Here is a 20,281-nt window from a genome sequence, read left to right as displayed (position 1 = left end):
GCGCTCTGGTACCTGCGGCGGCGGCGGACGAGGAGGAGAGAATGAGAGAGAGAGAGAGAGAGGCGGCGCCGGGCTCGCGCATTTAAGGCCTCCTGCCGGAAATGAGTACAAAAAAACTACAAAAACATAATTAACTTATAAGAACAAAACTAGGCAGAAATGCTACAAAAAATATAAACAATAAAAAGAAAGCAGGGAAAAAACAAAAAGTGCCCAAACCTAACACTCCGTTACCAAAAATGTAGCACCGTTAGTAGCTCCGTTATACTTAAACGTCGTTATTCTCAACACTGTAGCTGTCAACTATGGCTTCATGACATCACAAGGTGGAACACAGCATTTTGAGCTCTCAAGATGTAGACAGACCCAAAACACAACTCCAGGTATGATTTTGAAGAGGTAATAGAATTATAACATGGCTAAAAGCTTACAAGAGTCGTATGCGCATAAACAGGATCTTTAATATACAGTATTTTGAACATATTACCCAAGATTCTCTGTTGTAATAATAAAATATTTCACAAACACTTTTTTTCTAAACTAATTTACAATAAAACCTAGTCCGTTTCACAGTCTTGGCATAAATTTGTTTAGTGTAGGTTGCAAATCCACGTAGGCGGAAAGGACAGTTAGAAGGACAATGCATCAGATCCCACTGTTTTTTCTCCGTCTTGAATCTCTCTATTCCCAAAAGCCTTTTCAAATACATCAGCTAAGTGTCACATAGCACCACCCAGCCAACCAACCCTCACACCGCGCGCCATTTTTAGATCCACCTCCGCTAGCGTTAGAATCACATCCCACTAATACCAGTCAGTCTCCAGCTGTCTGCGGCCAATTACAGCCAGTCTGCACACAGCTCCTCTGGTTTAAAGCACATCTGATCAAACATAGAGATGCTTTGTCTGTATTTGGACCGCAAGTCTCAGCCAGTTTACGCCTACGCAAAAAAGAAAATAAAAGAAAGTCATTTGTGTGTAGCAAATTCTGGATGGTGCGGTTTTAAAGAGCTCATATTAAAAAACATTTATCTCATGACAAAAAATGCAAATCTACAACTCATACAATATAAGGTACTCCACAGAACTCACTACACTGGTCAAAAAATGCTGAAAATGGGTTTCACATCAGAAATTAACTGCACAAATTGCACACAAAACCTCCCCGACACTTATATTCACGCCTTCTGGCATTGCACACCCATCAGGCACTTCTGGGAAGGAATCACGGACTCACTATCCCACTTCATGGGTTGTCGCATCCCCATGTCCCCCTCACTCTGTCTTCTAGGAGACCTTTCAATAATCTCAATAGATAATAAAAACCATAAACCTCTCCTTGTGGCCCTAACTATCGCCAAGAAAACTATCCTCATGAACTGGAAATCAAGACACAACATACATCTGACACACTGGAAAAACCTACTCATTGACCATATCTCTCTGGAATACACATCTACTACCCCCGTCAGCACAACAGCACCACACTCACCCTGGTCCACCTTCCTCGATTTTCTACAAATGTAATTTCATATTTGATTACTCTTCTCCTCCTCGTTCTTTAACACTTTTCTTTGTCTGGTTGCCTATCACCTTTTGCTTGACATTAAAATAGATGAAGTCCTGAGAGTACATACACATGCACACATGCACACACACATAACACACCCATACACACTCACACACACCTGTACAAACACACACAATGCCATACACACCGCTTAATTTTATAAAGAAACAGGGATGGGATAGACAGGCTATATAAAATAGAACTTTAACAGACTTAGGAACACAGCACAAAGTTGTCTGCCTCAGGTCCCTAGCGGGCTGGGCCCTCTCTGCTGTCACCTGGGTGTTGGGTGTGGGGGTCCTCCTACGGGTGCCCGGTTGCGTGCTCTCCCGTCCCCTCAGGGTCTCCCCTCTGTGCTGGCTTCACTCTCTGGGCTACCCCCAAGCTCCTTACCTCCCTGATACTTTTAATGCATCACACCCAATTTTTTTTTTTAATGCATCATAAGTCAACCAGGGATGAATGTGGGTTCATGTGTGTGAATTGTGTGAGTATGTGTGTAGGCTTGTGTGTATGTGGATGTGCGTGCACATTCCTGTGCAGGCAGGTGCGTGCATGCATGTGTGCGTGTGAATGTATGCACATGTACATATATATCAGGGAGGGGGAGCATTCAGACCGGGAGGTGGTTCATTGGGGGGTGGGCCGGCCTGGTCGATGGGCGACCACGTGCGGAGCCCTGGGGGTGGCCCCCGCACCCGCCTTGGTGGGCATGAGTGTGGCTTGGCCTGCTCCCACTTCAGTGGGGATCTGAGGCAAAATGCCAACACACACTTAACAAATTTTCAATACTCAAATTAAATAACAATAATACAGGTCAACATTAAATCATCCGCATAGCCTGTCTATCCCCCCCCCGGCACACATACATACACACGCGTATACACACACATACACACACACACACGCACGCATATACACACACAGACACGCACATAAGGTTCACACTGTCACCAACCCCTGTCATCTTTGTTCCTATTTGTATGTAATGTCTGTCTTGTATCTTGTATGTCGTTTGGTTCCTATTTGTTGTAATCTATGTAGTTTGCAAATAAAAATTATTTAATAAAAATAAATAAATAAATAAAATAAATAAATAAAAAATAAATAAATAAAGAGCTCATATTGTGCTATTTTCTGATCTGATGTTATTGTTTCCTCATCAAGAACATCCCTGGAGTTTTGTTTTGTTCCACCTCCTTCATCATTTTGAATACATTACATGGTGTAAATGCTGTTATATGGCATGTGCATCATCAGAGGTGCGGAAAAATTAAAGAAGGCACTTACTTCATGAATCCACCAGTTTTCTGCTGCTTTATCTTTATCCAGACTTCCCTCTCCTTGTGGGCAGACTCGCCTCTTGTCCATCGCACTTCTTCCAAGTCCAAGACACTGGAGTCACCTAAGAGTGCGGGAAATATCCTACACAGAAGTATTTGGCCATATGACTTCAACCATTGTTCCCCCAAAGACTGTGTTGCAATCCTCAGGTGGGTCGCAAGAGATTTTTTTTTGGGTCACCTGATCTGCGGCTGCGCTCTCCTGCACCTCAGACTGGAACATGCTACAAAAACGCAGACAGGTCCACTTATCTCATTAGAAATGTTGAAATGTTAAGACATGTTTTGTGTAATTTCTAATCTTTTTGTAATTACTTTATTGACTGTTTTGTTCCAATATTGCTGGTTCAATTACATGTTCAAAAGAAAAAGAAATGGGCTACATTTAATGTCCAAATAGGTGACTTATGGATCCTTTTATTGCTGGGTCAATGACTGTTTTTCATTAATGTTCAATAATGGTCAAATCCACCTTTATTTTGTGATGTACGAATAATGTCTGTTGACTTGGGTTGTGAAGGTTTGTGACTTTTAAAATATGGGTCCCCAGAAAAAAAGTTTGGGAAACATTGACTTAAACTACTTTAACTAAAAACATAAACCACGCAGTTTTATTTGACTTAATGATAACACTCATGAATTATTTTCTTATGCTATTTGTGTTGCTACAGACAGTTACTTATGTCTCTAGCTTATTTAAATTGCTAGCTGAACAAATATCTTAATCAGGAGTGCAAAATGTTCATAAGAAAGACATGCCCATTGTTATATGAAGCTAATTTTGACATAAAACAGAAAATTACATTAACTTGAAGAGCCACGTGTTCAGTCAACATGGCTGTCGAGAGGACTCTGGGAAATCTGTGCATTTTCTGACTGAGCATGTCCAAAAAATGAAGTTTGAGCTTTCAACTACAGAACTAAGATAACAAGTTCTTTCAACATATTGTTTATTTATTTATTTGTTTTATTTAGCAGGGACAGTGTACATTAATCAACACTTCTGTAAATGTACCAGAATTAGCCAGAGAAGCTATTTTTCATCTGTAGTCCCTGGACAGATGGTAAACATGGTCACCCTAACAACACAACAATAAGAATTATACAAAAAAGTGCAATTGTGCGTAACAGTTCAATTAAAAGGCGGTGAGAATACAAACAGACACTAACAACCATAACCACAATGAACACAATGAGAAATAACACACACACTAGAGCACACAGACAGAGCACACACACTTGGGTAGGGAGGATGGCACACTGATGATCACAGGTTTGATGAGTTATTAGTCAATTCTTAACATGTTTTTGAACAGAATGCATGATGTTGCGGTGAAGATTTACCAGTCAGTCTTCGTTCCTACTCTCACCTATGGTCATGAGCTCTGGGTAAGGACCGAAGGGATGAGATTGCAGATACAAGCGGTCGAAATGAGTTTCCTGCGCAGAGGGGCTGGGTGCTCCCTTAGAGATAGGGTGAGGAGCTCAGTCACACAGCAGGAACTCGGTGTAGAGCCGCTGCTCCTCCATGTCGAGAGGAGTCAGTTGAGGTGCCTCAGGCATCTGTTCCGGATGCCTCCTGGGCATCTTCCTTGGGAGATGTTCCGGACATGTCCCACCAGAAGGAGGCCCCAGGGAAGACCCAGGACACACTGCAGGGACTATGTCTCTTGGCTGGCCTGAGAATGTCTTGGGGTGCCCCTGGAGGAGCTGGAGGAAGTGTCCGGGTGAGGGAAGTCTGTGAGTCCCTGCTCAGACTTCTGCCCCCACGACCTGGCCCCAGATAAGTGGAAAAAAATGGGTGGATGGATGAATGACGTTAGATCCCTAATGCTGCCAGGGACAGAGTTCCACTCCCGAGAGGCTGCGATCATCATTCCCTGAAACACAGTGAATGAATACAGTTGAACTCAGCTGAAATTATAATCATAAGTTCATATATATATATATATATATATATATATATATATATATATATATATATATATATGTATATATGTATATATAATTGTAAGTTTTGTTGACAAAATGCCCATAGTTTTTTTGCAGTGTGGGCATTATTTGAACCCAACTTACAGTTAGATGATCCCATACATTATTCAGCCCACAAGCCAACATAACCTGTGCTCCCACATGACAATTTTCACAGATATACAATAGCAGGACACAACACAATACACTACAACTTAACAAATTGATATTTTGTGCAGTAGTTTCATTAGCGGGATGCACGAATGATTGTGCTGTGATAGCATTCTAAAGGGAGGGATACTAATAAAAGAATACAATAAAAGATAATGGACATTGTGATCTAAAGATGTTATGTGTTAGCAATTAATACCCCTTAGAAATGTAACACCCCCTCTTTAACCGAATGCAATAAACTGTGTAAGAAACTGTCAATCTAACAAACCATGGTTAGATCTTATTTAGAACACATTCTTTTTGAGCTTTGTGTGTGCCAGATAGAACGGCACACTGCACCATGCTTCTGCAAAATGCTGGAGCTCCATAGCAGCCTTGGCATCATTACGAAGATTAAATGTGTGTCAAACTTTGAGACGGAGAGAAACTGGCAGGCTCCTCTGTGCCATCGCAACTGTGGGTTTGTTTTTGCAAGAACAATCACAGAATGAAAGTCAGTCCACCATTAAAATGTACTTCCTGCAAATTAAGACCATAAATCATTGGTCCAGGATAGGTCGTGGTAAGACATCACAAATACATTAAGGGTTAAATAAATAACTTAAAATGGTGGTCATGTAATAAAACTAAGCAAATAATTTATGTTTATGCGATATACTTTTGTAAATTAATCATATTTATGGTATGGCGTGTTTGAATTGATTGGAAATACCTGGAAATACTCTTTCTAATGTAATTAATTAGAATTCCAGCCTTTTCTCTTCAAACTGAATCTGTGTCTGAACCCTTTGGAGCACAGAAAAATGGTTGGACTCTTTGCGAAGCCGAGGCTCTGGAGTTTTGTCCGGTCGGATCTTGACAATTCCCACGTCAAAGCTGAAGCATATCCCACTAAAAATTTAATTCAGAGTTATTTATTTTATTATTTGTGAGGTCATAGTAAACAAATTGGTCCACATTCTTCTCAAAATAGTTGATTTGTCTGAAAATAAGGGGGTTACAGTTTTCCCTTCATCTTTCACATGCCTCGTAGCTTCACAAGAAAAGCCCACCGGCAAACCCAGGACTCTTATGAGGTTAAAGCAGACCTATTATGCAAAATTGACTTTTTTCAGCTTTGAACCATGTTATAACTGTCTCCCTTTCTCTTTTACTCTTGCTCAAAGTTGTATTTAGAGTGATTTGTGCATATTTGAGCATCTTAGAGACGTTTAGATGTATGTTGCGATTTCAAAAGTGTAAATTATAACATAATGATCCATGGGTGTCATAGATTATAACTATATAGCAGGCACAAGGTATCTCCTTTAAAGGTGCACTGTGTAACTTTTCTGGTGAAGGGTCCATCCACAGCTTTTCTCCATGGAGATATTATTGCTTTCTTTGTCTGTTTGTATTAAAGGGATAGTTTGGAATTTTGGACATAGGGCTTAATTTCCTTGTTAGCCAGTGTGTTGGAGATGTGTGGAGACACTTTTTTAAATATTCCATCCAGTACTTGTATTTGCAGAGGTCGCTGGTGCTAGGCTAGTGCATGTCAATGGCCATAGTTGTCCTGCCACTAAAAACAGTCTTACCTACTCCACAAAGCACCAGAAGCAAATCTATCATTACACCAGACTGTCGAGGTGAATGTCTGTGTCGATAGAATAATTTTAGAAGTAAAACCAACCTTGCATTAGAAAGATTTATGTCTGAGCAACAGCGAGTTGTAATTCCTGATAGAAAGCTTGGCAGCAGCGGACTGATATATAAGAAAATAGTCCCTCAACATGCGACGATTCATGTGATGTTAAGTAGAGATGCTTAATGTCATACTGTGGAACATTCCAGGCAGAGCAATGACATATCCATAGAAACAAGATGACGGGCACTCCACCAGAAAAGTTATACAATGCACCTTTAAGGCTTACCAGAGAGAATTTTGTAATATTTAAAAATGTTCAAAAGAGCTTGTGGTAGAGTAAAATCATGTTATTTCGAGATTTTTTTAAAAAAAAGGTCTGCTTTAATTGCCAAATTCATCTGGCATGTGTATTTGAACATACAATCCTATACTAGTCAACTGAAGCACACTGTATTTTCTCCATAGTTCTTGACGGTAATTGCCAGACCCCATCTCTATCGTGTGACCTCTGAGTCACTGCACACTCGGACAGACACTATTACAGAAAAGATGGCCTTATTAAGCTTATTGTACCAGCTGCACCTCAAGGTCAGAGGTCACAGGGAGACCTTTATGTGAATGGTAAGTTGGCTCCCACGTCACAGATATATACTGCTAATACTTTTTTATTCACAAGTCTAAATTTAGATAGGTCTACAGTAAATGTACTATCAGCAAGTCATGCACATTAAAATAATTGGGGCTAAACATTCTTTTAATGATTTCAATTATTATCAGTTTATCCTAATGGCCTTTTCTCTCTGCTCTAAAGACTCCACTCATTCTCAGATCTCAGTCTTATTACGAGGCCTATTCAAGGATTTCAGGCAAAGGATTCCTTAGCGACTTGAAGGATTTGGCATGGCAACAGTTCGTCATTGTAAAATTGATTTTAAATTCCATAAACATTACCTAACAGTGTTCACAGACACGTGGTAGACATGCTCAAATCAAGTATAGCTTTTGCTGATCACAACTGTAATCCTGGTTTAATTCTTAATTACAAAAAAAATATATATATACAGATTCTCAAGATCAGAATGCAGATTGAGCCTCTCGTGAGTCTCTCATTTGTCTTGCCAGTTTCAATGCTGAAATCCAGTTGTTAAAACCCAAAAATGAGTCTCTGATCTGCATCTTCTCTACCTAAACCTCAGAACCTGCAGCCAATTATTAGGTAGTGCTAGTGCAGCCTCTATTGCTGAAAGAAAAAACATTGTCTTTGTCCTTTATCTGCACTGTTAAGGCACTGGCAACCCAGGTTTAGCTGTGATTATAATACCTTTTTTATAACTGCAAGAGCACAGGCTAAAGTTCCTTAAAAGCAATAACTAGGGGTGTAACGATATCCAAGTCTCATGATATGATATTGTCACGGTATGAGCCTCACTGTACAATATTTTTTGCGATATCGTGGGAAAGCTCACTATATGCTGGGGAGGCTCACGATTAGGGATGTAACAATATCCAATTATTGCAATATTTTGTGGGGGCTAACAAAACTGTTAATATGCTACTTTTTCCTCTTAAAAATGTCCTGGACAAAGTCCTTGACAAGAACTAAGACTTATAAGTGCATAGAACTGTTATTTCTTCATGCAGTCTACACTGAAATGGAGCAAAGGATCATGGTCTATGTGGTTCCCTCTGTCTTTTTTCAGTTATTTCTGCACCATAACTCTTAATTTAAGAAAAAGACTTGTAATTCAATATATTGTGATGGTCCACGATAATATTGTGAGAACTTTGACAATACAATATCACAATATTTCAATTATTGTTACATCCCTAGCAATAACTATAGAAAAAACAATGCTATATAGCTTTTGAATGGGGAAAAGTCCTCATTGTAATACTGAACCCTTGTCAAAAAGTTATATTTTTTGAGTTATATATCAGTTTCGAAAAACAGGTATTGTTAGGTTACCGGTATTGAAAAAAATCTAACAGTGCCCAGCCACATGTGCATATGTGCCTACTCAAAGATAGAAATACTAACTTAGAGTCTAATTTCATTTTTTTCATCTGAATAGGTTATATGTGCATGTGAGTGTTTGCATTAAAATAGTGACATTTCAAAAACTTCAGAGTTATCAATCAATCAATCAAACTTTATTTGTATAGCACTTTTCATCCCACGTCACCCCATTGTTTCATCCATATATGCAAGAATTTAAACATAAACATAAAAACAAAAACATAAAGCTCCTAAAGGTTAAAATCAAAATCAAAATGGAGAGCTAAAATCAAATGGAGACAAAGTAAAACAGCAATGATAATTTTATTTAGAATCAATATAATAATAACAATAACAATAACAATTAAAGCCGCAAGCGGCGTCAAACGGCCCTCGCCCGCCGTGCCCGCAAACACCGCGCCCGTGAACGCCGCGCCCGCAAATCGTGCGACCTACCAACACCATACCCTAAACGCCGTGCCCGCAAACTCTTTACCTGCAAATGGCGAAATGACATAGTACGCCTTTAAATGTTCTATGCGCCCCCTGCTGGCCAACCTTGAAATATTCCCATGTCAGTAATATATGTTTTTTCTTCTAGTCATTAATATAACTGAATTCCCAAATTTGGTACAAATCCGACAATGTTGACGTTTCATGTGTATGGTAGGGGGCGCTATAGTGTTCAATTTTCATATGTTTTATAGTGTATTATATTCAGGTTGAGATCACGCATTAGTGATTCAAATTTCAGCATGATCGGACTACGCATGTGCGTGTAATATATTATTTTATGTTTTTTGGAGGAATATTTGCGCCCCTGCTGGCCAACAGTGAAAAATTCCCCATGTCCATATTATACTTTTTTACTCGTAATCATGCATAGAATTTAATTCCCAAATTTGGTGCAGATCTGATAATGTTGACTTTTCATGTCTATGGTAGGGGGCGCTATAGTGTTCACTTTTCATATGTTTTATAGTGTATTATATTCAGACTGAGATCACACATTAGTGATTCAAATTTCAGCACGATCGGACTAAGTCTGTGCGAACAGGAGCAAATAATGTTACCTTGAAATTAGGTGAAATTTTGAGTGAAATTTGCGGCTTTGCCGCACGTAAACCGTGACAGTTATCAACATAAATCAGCTAACTTTAGATGTTCCACTTGTCTAGATGATGTACGGTGATTTTCAGCCCTGTGGGTGAAGCGCCTTCAGAGGAGTTCGTTCAAATGCAATGTGAATGAAAATGCGGACGGAAATTTCAATCCAAGATGGCCGCCTTCTGGATTGTCGGGGGGCGTGGCCATAATAACATTTTTTGTTTGTCTTCACATGACGAATGTGTGTACCAAATTTAGTGGCTCTACGACAAAGTTGACCGAGAAATCTCCCATAGACGCAAAATTTTTTACTTTTCCAGGTGGCGCTGTGTCGCCATTTTTTTATGCCCGTGCACGAAACCTGTATTTTATCGAATTTTTCGCCACTTCTGAATATTGTGCCAAGTTTGGTGAGTGTTTGAACGTGTTTAGGGGGTCAAATTAGAGCTCAAAGAGCAGAAGAATAATAAAAAAATAAAATAATAATAATTCGAGCAAAAACAATATATCCGAAAACTTTAGAACAACATATTATACATTTTTTGAAATCTCTCGACCTTCCCCACGTCACCGTGGGGTCATTGGTGAGTGACGGGCACGTCTGGACCATCTCGTCGGGGTCACCCCCGACCTCCCATTGACTTCCATTCATTTTAGCAGTAGTAAATATGAGCCAGGCCTTGGGCGTGGGTTACTGGGATACTGCTGTTCGTGCCGGGGGCGACCGTGGACATAGTTGCATGTCGTCTTGTCGCATTCGGACATGCGCACGTCGCTCCCCATTCGCTCCGCTGAGTGGAAGCAATAGGCCCTACGCCCTGTCGGGGATCGGGCCTAATTATTCAAACATCTTTTTTCAGAGTTTCAAAATGAAAAGAGAAATTCAGCTGTATTAGAATTTCAAAATCTAGTGGACCAAATTATCTTCTATTGGATTGCTTATACTTTTACTTCACTACATTTGAGAACAAGTGTCTGTAATTTCTGCTCCACTACATACAGTATTTGAACTGAAATGAACAGTATTTTTAATTTAGCTTGAGACTTGTTGAGAAGTTTATTTTGAAGCACATTTGTAGTTTAAGAACAAAAATATACCAATAAAAACAGATTTTTTGGTTTCGTTTGTTTTTTGGCAGTGTAAAAATACTCGCTGGTTTGTTGTTTCAGGATCTTCTTCCTCAGTCGACGTACAAACCTCCTCCGGTCGTCCCCACCGAGGCCCTCGGCACAGGCACAAACAAATACGTGTACTATGTGTGTAAAGAGCCGGGCTTCCCGTGGACCAGGCTCCCCGCGGTCACTCCGGCTCAGATCACCGCCGCGCGCCTCATCAAGAAGTTCTTCACCGGGAGACTGGACGCTCCCATCGAGAGCTTCCCGCCTTTCCCCGGCAACGAGGCCAACTACCTGAGGGCCCAGATCGCTCGCATCTCCGGAGGGACACAGGTGAGACGGACCGGAGTTATTTACATGAAAAATATACCACACCACCTGTTTGTGCAAAGATTCCAGCTCCCACAGATGAATGCTGTTGTTGTGTTCTTGGGCAAGACACTTAACTCACCTCAATCCTAATGTCTGCATACACCAGTGTGTGAATGTGTGAGTGTGTAAAGCTCTTTGAGTGCGTTGAAAGTGGAAAAGCGTGATATAAATGTGACTATTTACCATTTATCATGTCAGTAATTCAGCAACCACATTTTTATCAACACTTATTTGTTAAAGGTTTTTCGGAAACCCTGAGCAGAGAGCAAAAAAAAAAAAAAAAGAGGCACGCCATTTGGCTCAATTTTCTATGTTTTTTGTTTTGTTTTTGTTTTTTTGTTTGGTTTTTTTTTTTGGATAAAAGCTTGCCTCTCAGGGCTTCCAAAATGTTCAAATTAGAGGGTATAAATTTATCTTAAAGGCACATTGTGCAAAATTTGTAGACGCCAACTTCTCTTCCCTACGGAAATGTTATTGTGTGCCAGTAAAGATTAAAGCTTTCTATCATCAGATCTGTGGAGAGTCCAGGCTGAAGTCCAGGATTTGTCGATCCAGTGACTTCCCAGAAAGTTTCATGGTGCATCCTTCCTGTTACCGTGAAGCTGTGTTCTCCATTCCCGCTTTTTTCCAGTCCCTCACAAGTTTCTCACTCACTCCAAACTTTCTTTCTGCTGCTTGATTACTGTTTTCTGCTGTATATTTCACTACTTGCAGCAGGACAGAGGCTTTTTCTGCCAGAGACATGCGCAGAAAACTGACACACGAGCCTAGAGCCTCTCATGGCTTCAGTCTGAAAATTTTAATATATAAGTTGCACCGGAGTATAAGTTACAGGAAACACCCAAACCATGAAAAAAAGTGCGTCTTACAGTCCGAAAAACACAGTACTATAAAGGATGCATTCATTAGTTCGCACAATCATCCATCCATCCATTTTCTTCCACTTTATCTGGGGCTGGGTCGCGAGGACAGCAGTCTGAGCAGGGACTCCCAGACTTCCCTCTCCACAAACACTTCCTCCAGCTCTTTCAGGGGATCCCGAGGTGTTCCCAGACCAGCCCAGGAGATATAATTCCTCTGGCTTCCCGGTGGGACGTGCCCTCCCCAGAGAGGCGTCCAGGAGTTTGCACAATCAGTCCATCGCAATTAGGACAATCTGAGACTAAACCCATAATTAAACCAGGACTAGACCAGTACTAAACCAGGACTAGACCAGAACTGGGACAAGACTAACCCACATTTACATCAGGATTCAAACTGACCAGGAAAAAACAGGATGAGTGGAAGTGCCCTACAATGCCCATGTTTATGTTCATGTGTATCTCAGGAGAATTTACCCCATAAATATATTTTATACTGTATATTTTTAATTCTACTTTTCCAGAATTATAAACAAATATTCAGCATTTGTCATTTTTTCGTGTTTCCTCTGGACAGGTGAGTCCAAAGGGTTTTTACCACTTTAAAGAAGAGGAGGGGAACGAGGAGGACGAGGTGACCCAGGACACTTACGAGGCGGACCCAGAGTTCGAGGGGCTCCCGGCCGTCAAACTGTCCGAGTCTCTGTCCGCGTGGGTCCACCACACGCAGCACATTCTGGAACAGGTGAGTGAGCACACAACTAGTCACGTTTAACAAATCATCATAAATTGTCTGCAAACATTTTAGGACAGTGGTTTTAGAGGGGAGAAAATGTGTCATCTTATACTAGAAATACTGATGTTTTGAAGCTCTACTGTTGTTGTGTGCTTGTGTACTTTAAAATAATACTACTCAAGTAAAAGTACAAAGTAGTGGTCCAATAAATTACTCAAATAAGAGAAGTTTGTTTGGAGAATCTACTACTAAAGATATAGGACATAAGGAGTTACAGAATGTCACTTGTTTCTTATGTATTGGCTCTAAGACGTTTGGAAACATGCGGATGACGACTTCCGGTGTACTTACCGACACTGGGCATGAGATAAAACAATAAAACTGTGGATTCAGCAGCAGCGTCTTCACAACTTGCCAAAGATTTCCGTGGAGGACAAGACTCTAATCCACTTCTTCCACGTCACTTACAAACAGCTGGTTGGAACTGTTGATCTGTCGAACATAACGGAACACTACAATGACGTCTTTTTTTATTAAATTAGACAAATTATAAAAGCACAAATTAATAAGCAGTTTATAAAAGGAAAAAAGAAAGAATACAAAGACATCCAGATCTGACATGTCAAACTCAGGCCCGGGGGCCAAATTTGGCCTGTGATATAATTAAATTTGGCCCACAAGATCATATCAAATATGTATTAGAGCTGACCCACTCAGATAGACTATATTGACTTTATTTATTTAAAATGTTGTTATTGTTTTATATTCTGCTTCTTCTGGATTCAATATTTAAGCAAATCTATTATCAAACATTTATTTTAATAAGAAAAGGTTTAACATTACATATTCGAAAGAAAAGAAAATATGCAAATGTTGTTGAAGTTTTTCAATAAATATTTAGTTTGGCCCACGACTTAGTTTCACTTTTTTAATTTTGGCCTCTGTGAATTTGAGTTTGACACTCCTGATCTAGATGAAGAAAACTGGGCTATTTTCTCAGTTTTCCCAGATTGTGTTACTGTTGCCAACAAAGCCCAAAGGAAGTCGTCATCCACATGTTTCTGACGTCTGCTGGTTTTGTGATGTGAGCGTGAATAGAGCTTGTTGTACACAGGGTTCCCACGTCATGGAAATTGAAAATGTCATGTTCCAGGCCTGGAAAATTCATGGAATTTTGTAGATTCAATGAAAGTTTCGCAAAAGTCATGGAATTTTAGTATCTCTTTCACACAACTCCAGCATTCTTTTAAGTTCTCATTAAGCGATTCTGATTATTTCTGAACGTCTGCACCTTTTGTTTAAAAGAGACGACAATAAATGCACTGACAGGATTTAGAATGTTAAAAAAAGTATAATCCCAAACCATAAGGTGAGTGGGAAGAGTTCACATTTCATATTTAGCCCTAAAAGTCTGATCAGTTCTCCACATGTAGGTGCTGTAAAGTCATGGAAAATTCACTTTAGGTCATGAAAAAGCCATGGAAAAGTTTAGAAAGTTTAGTATTTCTTATTGTTACTCTTCAGGGTCGCTGTACGTGGGTGAACCTCACGTCAAAAGCAGAAGAACAGAACGAGGAAGGAGAGGAGGAGCGAGAGGAAGAGTCAGAGGAAGCAGAGCCTGAGCTGGGGCCTCCACTGCTCACACCTCTGTCCCAAGACATAGGTACAGTCATATTTTGTTTTAAATCAAATAGTAGAAAAAAAATTACTGTTGGCAATCAAAAAGGTGCACGGTAAATTCATGCTTAAAGGTTGTACAGAGGATTTTTTAAGGGAAGTGAAATACAGCGACAGTCCTTTTTCAAATGTTGTGCTTGTGTGACACCACCTTCCTCCTCCACAGCTCCTCAGTAGAAACATCTCCTCCTGCCTCTTTACTCTAGAAATTACATTTGTTTACAGCCAGTGCTCGTTCAGAATTACTGTTGAAGTTTCCTGTCTAGAAATAATTTAGTGATCGACGCGTCAGTTTTTAGACCCTTCGTCTGCTTCATTCGCGCCATCGCTGGAAGGAATCTCCAAGAATCACGTCAGTTTGGTTTCGCTCCTTTTCCCCTTCTCTTGTTCTTTCAGCGATCTCAAAAACGGATTTTCTTTTGGGGCGAACTGGTCGTGGATTCTTGTCCACCATCGCAACAAACTTTGCAAATTGCGAGGAAGTGACAGTTTGAAAAAGCCTCTAAGACATACGTTCAGACTGCAGGGCTTAACGCTCAATTCCGATTTTTTGTGAAATCCGATGTTTTTTTTCGAGGTCGTTCACATTTCCAATTAAATGTGATTTGTATGCGTCTCCTGTGTGAATGTTAAACGGCCCAAAAGTGTCCCGTATGTGCACTGGAGACACGACGACGTCAACCGCAGCGAGCGTGCTCTGTGTTTACAGAAGTTGTCCAACTTTTTAGTTGAGAGATTTTAAAGTTCCTCTCGTACCGGAGCCAGAACATGAACAACTTACTTGTTTTAAGGAGGAGATTGAGAAGGAGAAGGACGAGGTTTTTGGTCGTGGTGTTTTGTGGGGCAGTGTCTGTTGAAAGGAACGTGTGGATGTGGAGACGGAGCCAAGAGTGGTGAGTGGTGATGTGCTTCACTTCAGTGACACGGAGTTCATTAACAATTTTCGCCGACTTCAGCGCAGAATAGTGACGTTTGTGTCTTGTTGATAACGTGTAGGTGGATGAATGCGCTTTGGCCGTTCACACTGAAGTCACATGTCAAAAGATCAGATATGTATCGGTTTCAGGAGCACATATCCAAGTGTCCTGGGTCACATTTGAAAAAATCAGATCTGTGTCGTTCAGACTGTCATTAAAAGATCAGATACAGGAACATAGAAGCCAAAAAATCAGATTTGGGTCACTTCAGGCTGCAGTCTGAACGCAGCCTAAGAACCTCTGCATAAACGTAGGGAGTTTGATTGACGACCTAACAGCCAATAGAAAATGAGGTAGCCTCGTTTTCTATTGGCTGATGTTTATCCGGCCTCACTACATCCACAGTTGATAGATTTTCATTCTTTTTTTTTTGGTCATCATGATTACAAGGCCGCTGCGTCTCTGTAATGGTATTTTAAACTTTCAATGACAATTTGAAACAAAACAAAAAATCCTCCATACAACCTTTAAATGTGCATTTTTCTGGAGATGTTTCACAGTTTGGCATCAAAGCTTTCTATCTTAAACGTCTTTGAGTGTCATGAAAAGCGCCATACAAGTGTTACAAGTGTTAAGTATTATTATCTATTCTCTTAAACCCGACCAAGTTGCAGGTCAGATCTGTGGAGAGGCGTCCCTATGGAAGATAATTTGTTCCATTAGATTATGAATTTAAAATGCCACTGAATTTTTTAACCCTGATAAAACATGTTTGAATTATTTTGATTCCAAATTTTAGCTGAAACAAGAATGTGACAGACCTCAAACCAAAAAGTTACACAGTGCACCTTTAAATGTTGATATAATTAAACATTTTTACAGTGGCACTACAATATTGTCCTAACAAAATCTGCCCATTAACAATATATTTTTATCTTGGATGTGACTGTCAACACCTGCAGAGTTTAGATTTTGGACGGAGATACAAAATAAACAAACAAAAAAACTCTTCTCTGTTTCGTAGAACTGTTCAACACTCCTCCCTGGACTCTGAAGATGTCGTCCAGTTTGACTCCAGAACACGCCGTGGCTTTTGTCCGCTCCAACCTGTGGCCCGGAGCTTATGCCTACGCCACCGGAAAGTAAGATTTTATTTATTTTTTTATGTTTTTCTTAGCTTTGGGGCTGCAGCATTTATCACAATTAGGTTATTTTGAATTTTGTATTGGTATAGCCTTTACTTTAATAAGGCAATTTTGTGGAGACAATTCCTAAAAAATAATAATAAGATTCAATATTTACAAAGGTTCATCAAGATCTACAATGTGAACGCAACTTTTACTTTTAATCCTATATTTTTACTCCATTTGTGCCACAGAAAGAGACAATTAGAATAAAAAGCAGAGATGGAGATTTGGACTCGAGTCAGACTTGAGTCACTCTTTTTAGGACTATTTTTGAGACTTGATGAAATAGACTAAGACTTGGGACTGGACTTGGACTTGAAGGTCAATGACTCGGGACTTGGACTTAAAACCTGTGACTTGAGAAGAGTCGATGCTTCTCCTAAAAATAAAAAGTTTTTAGAAAATACTTTTAGAAAATACTCTTCTGTTTGTTACTTTGGATGAAACTGAAGTACAGTGATACTCAAATTTACTGCAGTATTTACAGTGCAATGCAGTAAAACAAAGGGAACTACACAGAACATGATCCTTCCATTTCAGTGCAGACACACGCCAAAAAAAATGTTATTTAGCTCTTTTAAATCTTTACTCTTTTTATTCTGACTAGTGTTGTAGTACTCAAGACCGGTCTTGGTCTCGATACCAGCCTCGACACTTTTTGCATTCTTGGTCTCGTCTCGGACTCGGCAGTGTTTGGACTCGGTCTTGTCTCGGTCTTGGAGGCGTTCGGACTCGGTCTTGTCTCAGGCTTGAAGGGGCGGTCATGAAGGCACTTGGACTCGGTCTTGAAGGCGTTTGGACTCGGTTTTGTCTTGGTCTTGAAGGCACTTGGACTCGATCTTGAAGGCGCTTGGACTCAGTCTTGAAGGCACTTGGACTCGGTCTTGTCTCGATCTTGAAGGCGTTTGGACTCGGTCTTGTCTCGGTCTTGAAGGCGTTTAGGCTCGGTCTTGTCTAGGTCTTGAAGGCGTTTGGACTCGGTCTTGTCTCGGTCTTGAAGGCGTTTAGGCTCGGTCTTGTCTCGGTCTTGAAGGCGTTTGGACTCGGTCTTGTCTCGATCTTGAAGGCACTTGGACTCGATCTTGAAGGCGTTTGGACTCGGTCTTGTCTCGATCTTGAAGGCGTTTAGGCTCGGTCTTGTCTCGGTCTTGAAGGCGTTTAGGCTCGGTCTTGTCTCGGTCTTGAAGGCGTTTAGGCTCGGTCTTGTCTCGGTCTGGAAGGCGCTTGGACGTGACAAGTGATAAAAATGGAGACAGATTCATAAAAACACTGATATAAATGTGCCAAAATAACTCTAAAATACAAAAAAAATATCCAAAACTACAAAGATGGTCTCGATTTGGTCTCGATGGGTTGTGGTCTCGGTCTCAACCTTTAAAAGTCTTGGTCTTGTCCTGGTCTCGGGTCCCTGTGGTCTCGGACTGGTCTTGGTCTCGATTAGTGCGCTCTTGACTGCAACACTATGTCTGAGCGTAATGATTCACACTAAGATCTTGTCAAGCCATTTAAAAAGAAAAAAAATAGCATTTCTACAACTCATATAAATATACCATGATTTTTAAAAACAGTTTAGTTTAAAATTCATATAAACTGCAAAAATCTAAGTTGTATTTGGACTTATGGGCCAGGGACTTGAGACCCAACTTGGACTTGCCTGTATTTGACTTGGGACTCGCAAAACAACGATCTGGTCCCAGCTCTGATCATGGGCTGTTAAGTAACATGGACAAATGAGGATTACATCAGGTCAGGATAACGAGTTTTTAAGAAAATAGATCAATTTGAGTTGTGAAAATGGGGGAAATTCCAGTGTTGTAGTACAAGATCAGCAGGTGAATAGAAAATATGCAATTCAAAATAAACTAGATTGGTAAACTATACATGAAACTGGAAATGGAACCAGTGCTCAAATTCCTCGTAGTTCTCTTGTGTCTTAAACCAAACCATCTTCTGTTTCTCCCTGTAGAAAGTTTGAGAACGTTTACATCGGCTGGGGGCTGAAGTACACGGGGGAGGGGTACAGCCCGCCCGTGCCTCCCCCGCCGCAGAGGGAGTACCCGAGCGGCCCCGAGATCACAGAGGACGGGGACCCCAGCGTAGAGGAAGAACAGGACCTGAAGGACGCGCTGGAGGAGCAGGAGGCGGCCAAAGAAGAAGACGAGGAAGAGGAGGACGAGGACGAAGACGACTGAGGAACCAGCTGAAATATTCTGTGCACAGTAAATTTCCAAGTGTCAAATTAACACTTAAAGAATAAAATTTTACTCTATTTCCGAGTGTATATGGTCCTTATCTGTACAGAGTAAAATTTACTCTAGCTTCAGAGTAAAAATTTTCAGTGTCAAATTTACACTTAAAGAGTAAGCTGATGACACTCTGTAGTGTTTTCAGAATTTTACTCTAGTCGATTATTTACTCTACACAGAGTGAATAGTACTAAAAGTAGTGTTCATTGTTTACTCTGTTGCAATGCTAATAATGACACTTATTAGAGTGATTTTAATAACAGCTATAACACTCCATAGAGTAAAAATTACTCTTTGTAAGGGTCATATTTAATCATCATATTTACTCTTGCAAGAGTTAATTTCACAATTTTATAGTGCAAATTACACTCTGCTACTAAAGAAATAAAACCACAAATTGCAAATATAAATGCCAATTTATTTATGTTAAAACATTTCAATAAAACATTGACTTAAGATACAAAATGACAGTAAGGTACAACATACTTGGATGAATCCAAAGTTCCATACTTCATTTGAACATCAAATGGCTTGTAGTAGCACAGTTCGCTCACTGTAAACACTTTTGAAACTTTGTCTGGATGCCGTTGGATCTTAAAAGCATAGAAATGTTGGTCAAAACAGACAGTGTCCATAAGACCACCACAGAAGACAACAGTCTCATTGATCACAGAAATGGCTTTGATCATATAAAACACAGGTATTCCAGAAAGTACCTTTGTACAGACAATGCAGTTTGGACGATATTCTGTCCCATGACATTTAACCCACTTAACGGAAAATACATTTGTTGATAAGTCACATTTCAACTTGGAAGCAATATCTGGACCTTCTCTGATCTGACAAAGTGGGATGATCTTTCCTGGACCTAAAGTTAGCTGTTCCTTGGTAAATGACTCCTGGCCCAACGCCATACAATTCTGGTGCTTCTTGGCTAAAGTCAGTGTGATGTTTTTGAAGCTTTTCAACTGTTTTTTAAAGAAGTTATGTTTGGCTTCATAGCGCATGCACCAAAAGTAGAGGACTGGGCCAACTTTTCTTATGCTACGGGGATAGTGGAGCATAAAATGATGCTTCGGAAGGAGATTCATTGTTGGAAATAAGCGCTTAAAAAGTCTATGATGATCAGCGATTAAATGTTTTAGGTATACCGTCATACCTTTAGAAAGAACAGGAGAAAATATAATGTTGACAATTTGGAGAAGCAAAAGCAGAAGTTCCCAATGCTCATCTCCTGTCTCTATTAAATCCCCAAACAACAAAGGCAAGTTGCGCAGTAAGCACCAAGATTGTATAGCGTTAAGTCCCAAATCATTGCTTCCATCACACAATTTGATTCCTGGTGGTCGATTTCGCCGTTGAATGTAGCCATAATCAAAAGCA

At 40.2% G+C, this 20,281-nt stretch overlaps 1 protein-coding gene across 1 annotated transcript; it reads left to right on the top strand.

Moving 5' to 3' along the window:
- Window positions 1–4,343: 4,343 nt before the first annotated feature.
- LOC110168522 (radial spoke head protein 6 homolog A) lies at window positions 4,344–18,844 on the top strand. Its single transcript, XM_055153201.1, has 6 exons — window positions 4,344–4,388; window positions 10,958–11,236; window positions 12,713–12,880; window positions 14,396–14,534; window positions 16,490–16,607; window positions 18,619–18,844. The coding sequence occupies exons 1-6, from the start codon at window positions 4,344–4,346 to the stop codon at window positions 18,842–18,844; spliced, it is 975 nt and encodes a 324-aa protein (XP_055009176.1).
- The last annotated feature ends 1,437 nt before the right edge of the window (window positions 18,845–20,281 follow it).

The sequence above is a fragment of the Boleophthalmus pectinirostris genome, unplaced genomic scaffold, assembly GCF_026225935.1.
Source record: "Boleophthalmus pectinirostris isolate CB_2022bp ecotype Guang Dong unplaced genomic scaffold, ASM2622593v1 HiC_scaffold_18, whole genome shotgun sequence".
Taxonomy (NCBI): Eukaryota; Metazoa; Chordata; class Actinopteri; order Gobiiformes; family Gobiidae; genus Boleophthalmus; species Boleophthalmus pectinirostris.
This window is presented reverse-complemented; position numbering and strand designations above follow the sequence as displayed.

Coding starts and splice junctions, on each gene's coding strand:
- LOC110168522 (XM_055153201.1), top strand. CDS start 4,344: ATGAGTTTCCTGCGCAGAGGGGCTGGGTGCTCCCTTAGAGATAGG. Junction 11,237..12,712: donor GCATCTCCGGAGGGACACAG/GTGAGACGGACC, acceptor TCCTCTGGACAG/GTGAGTCCAAAGGGTTTTTA. Junction 16,608..18,618: donor TATGCCTACGCCACCGGAAA/GTAAGATTTTAT, acceptor TTCTCCCTGTAG/AAAGTTTGAGAACGTTTACA.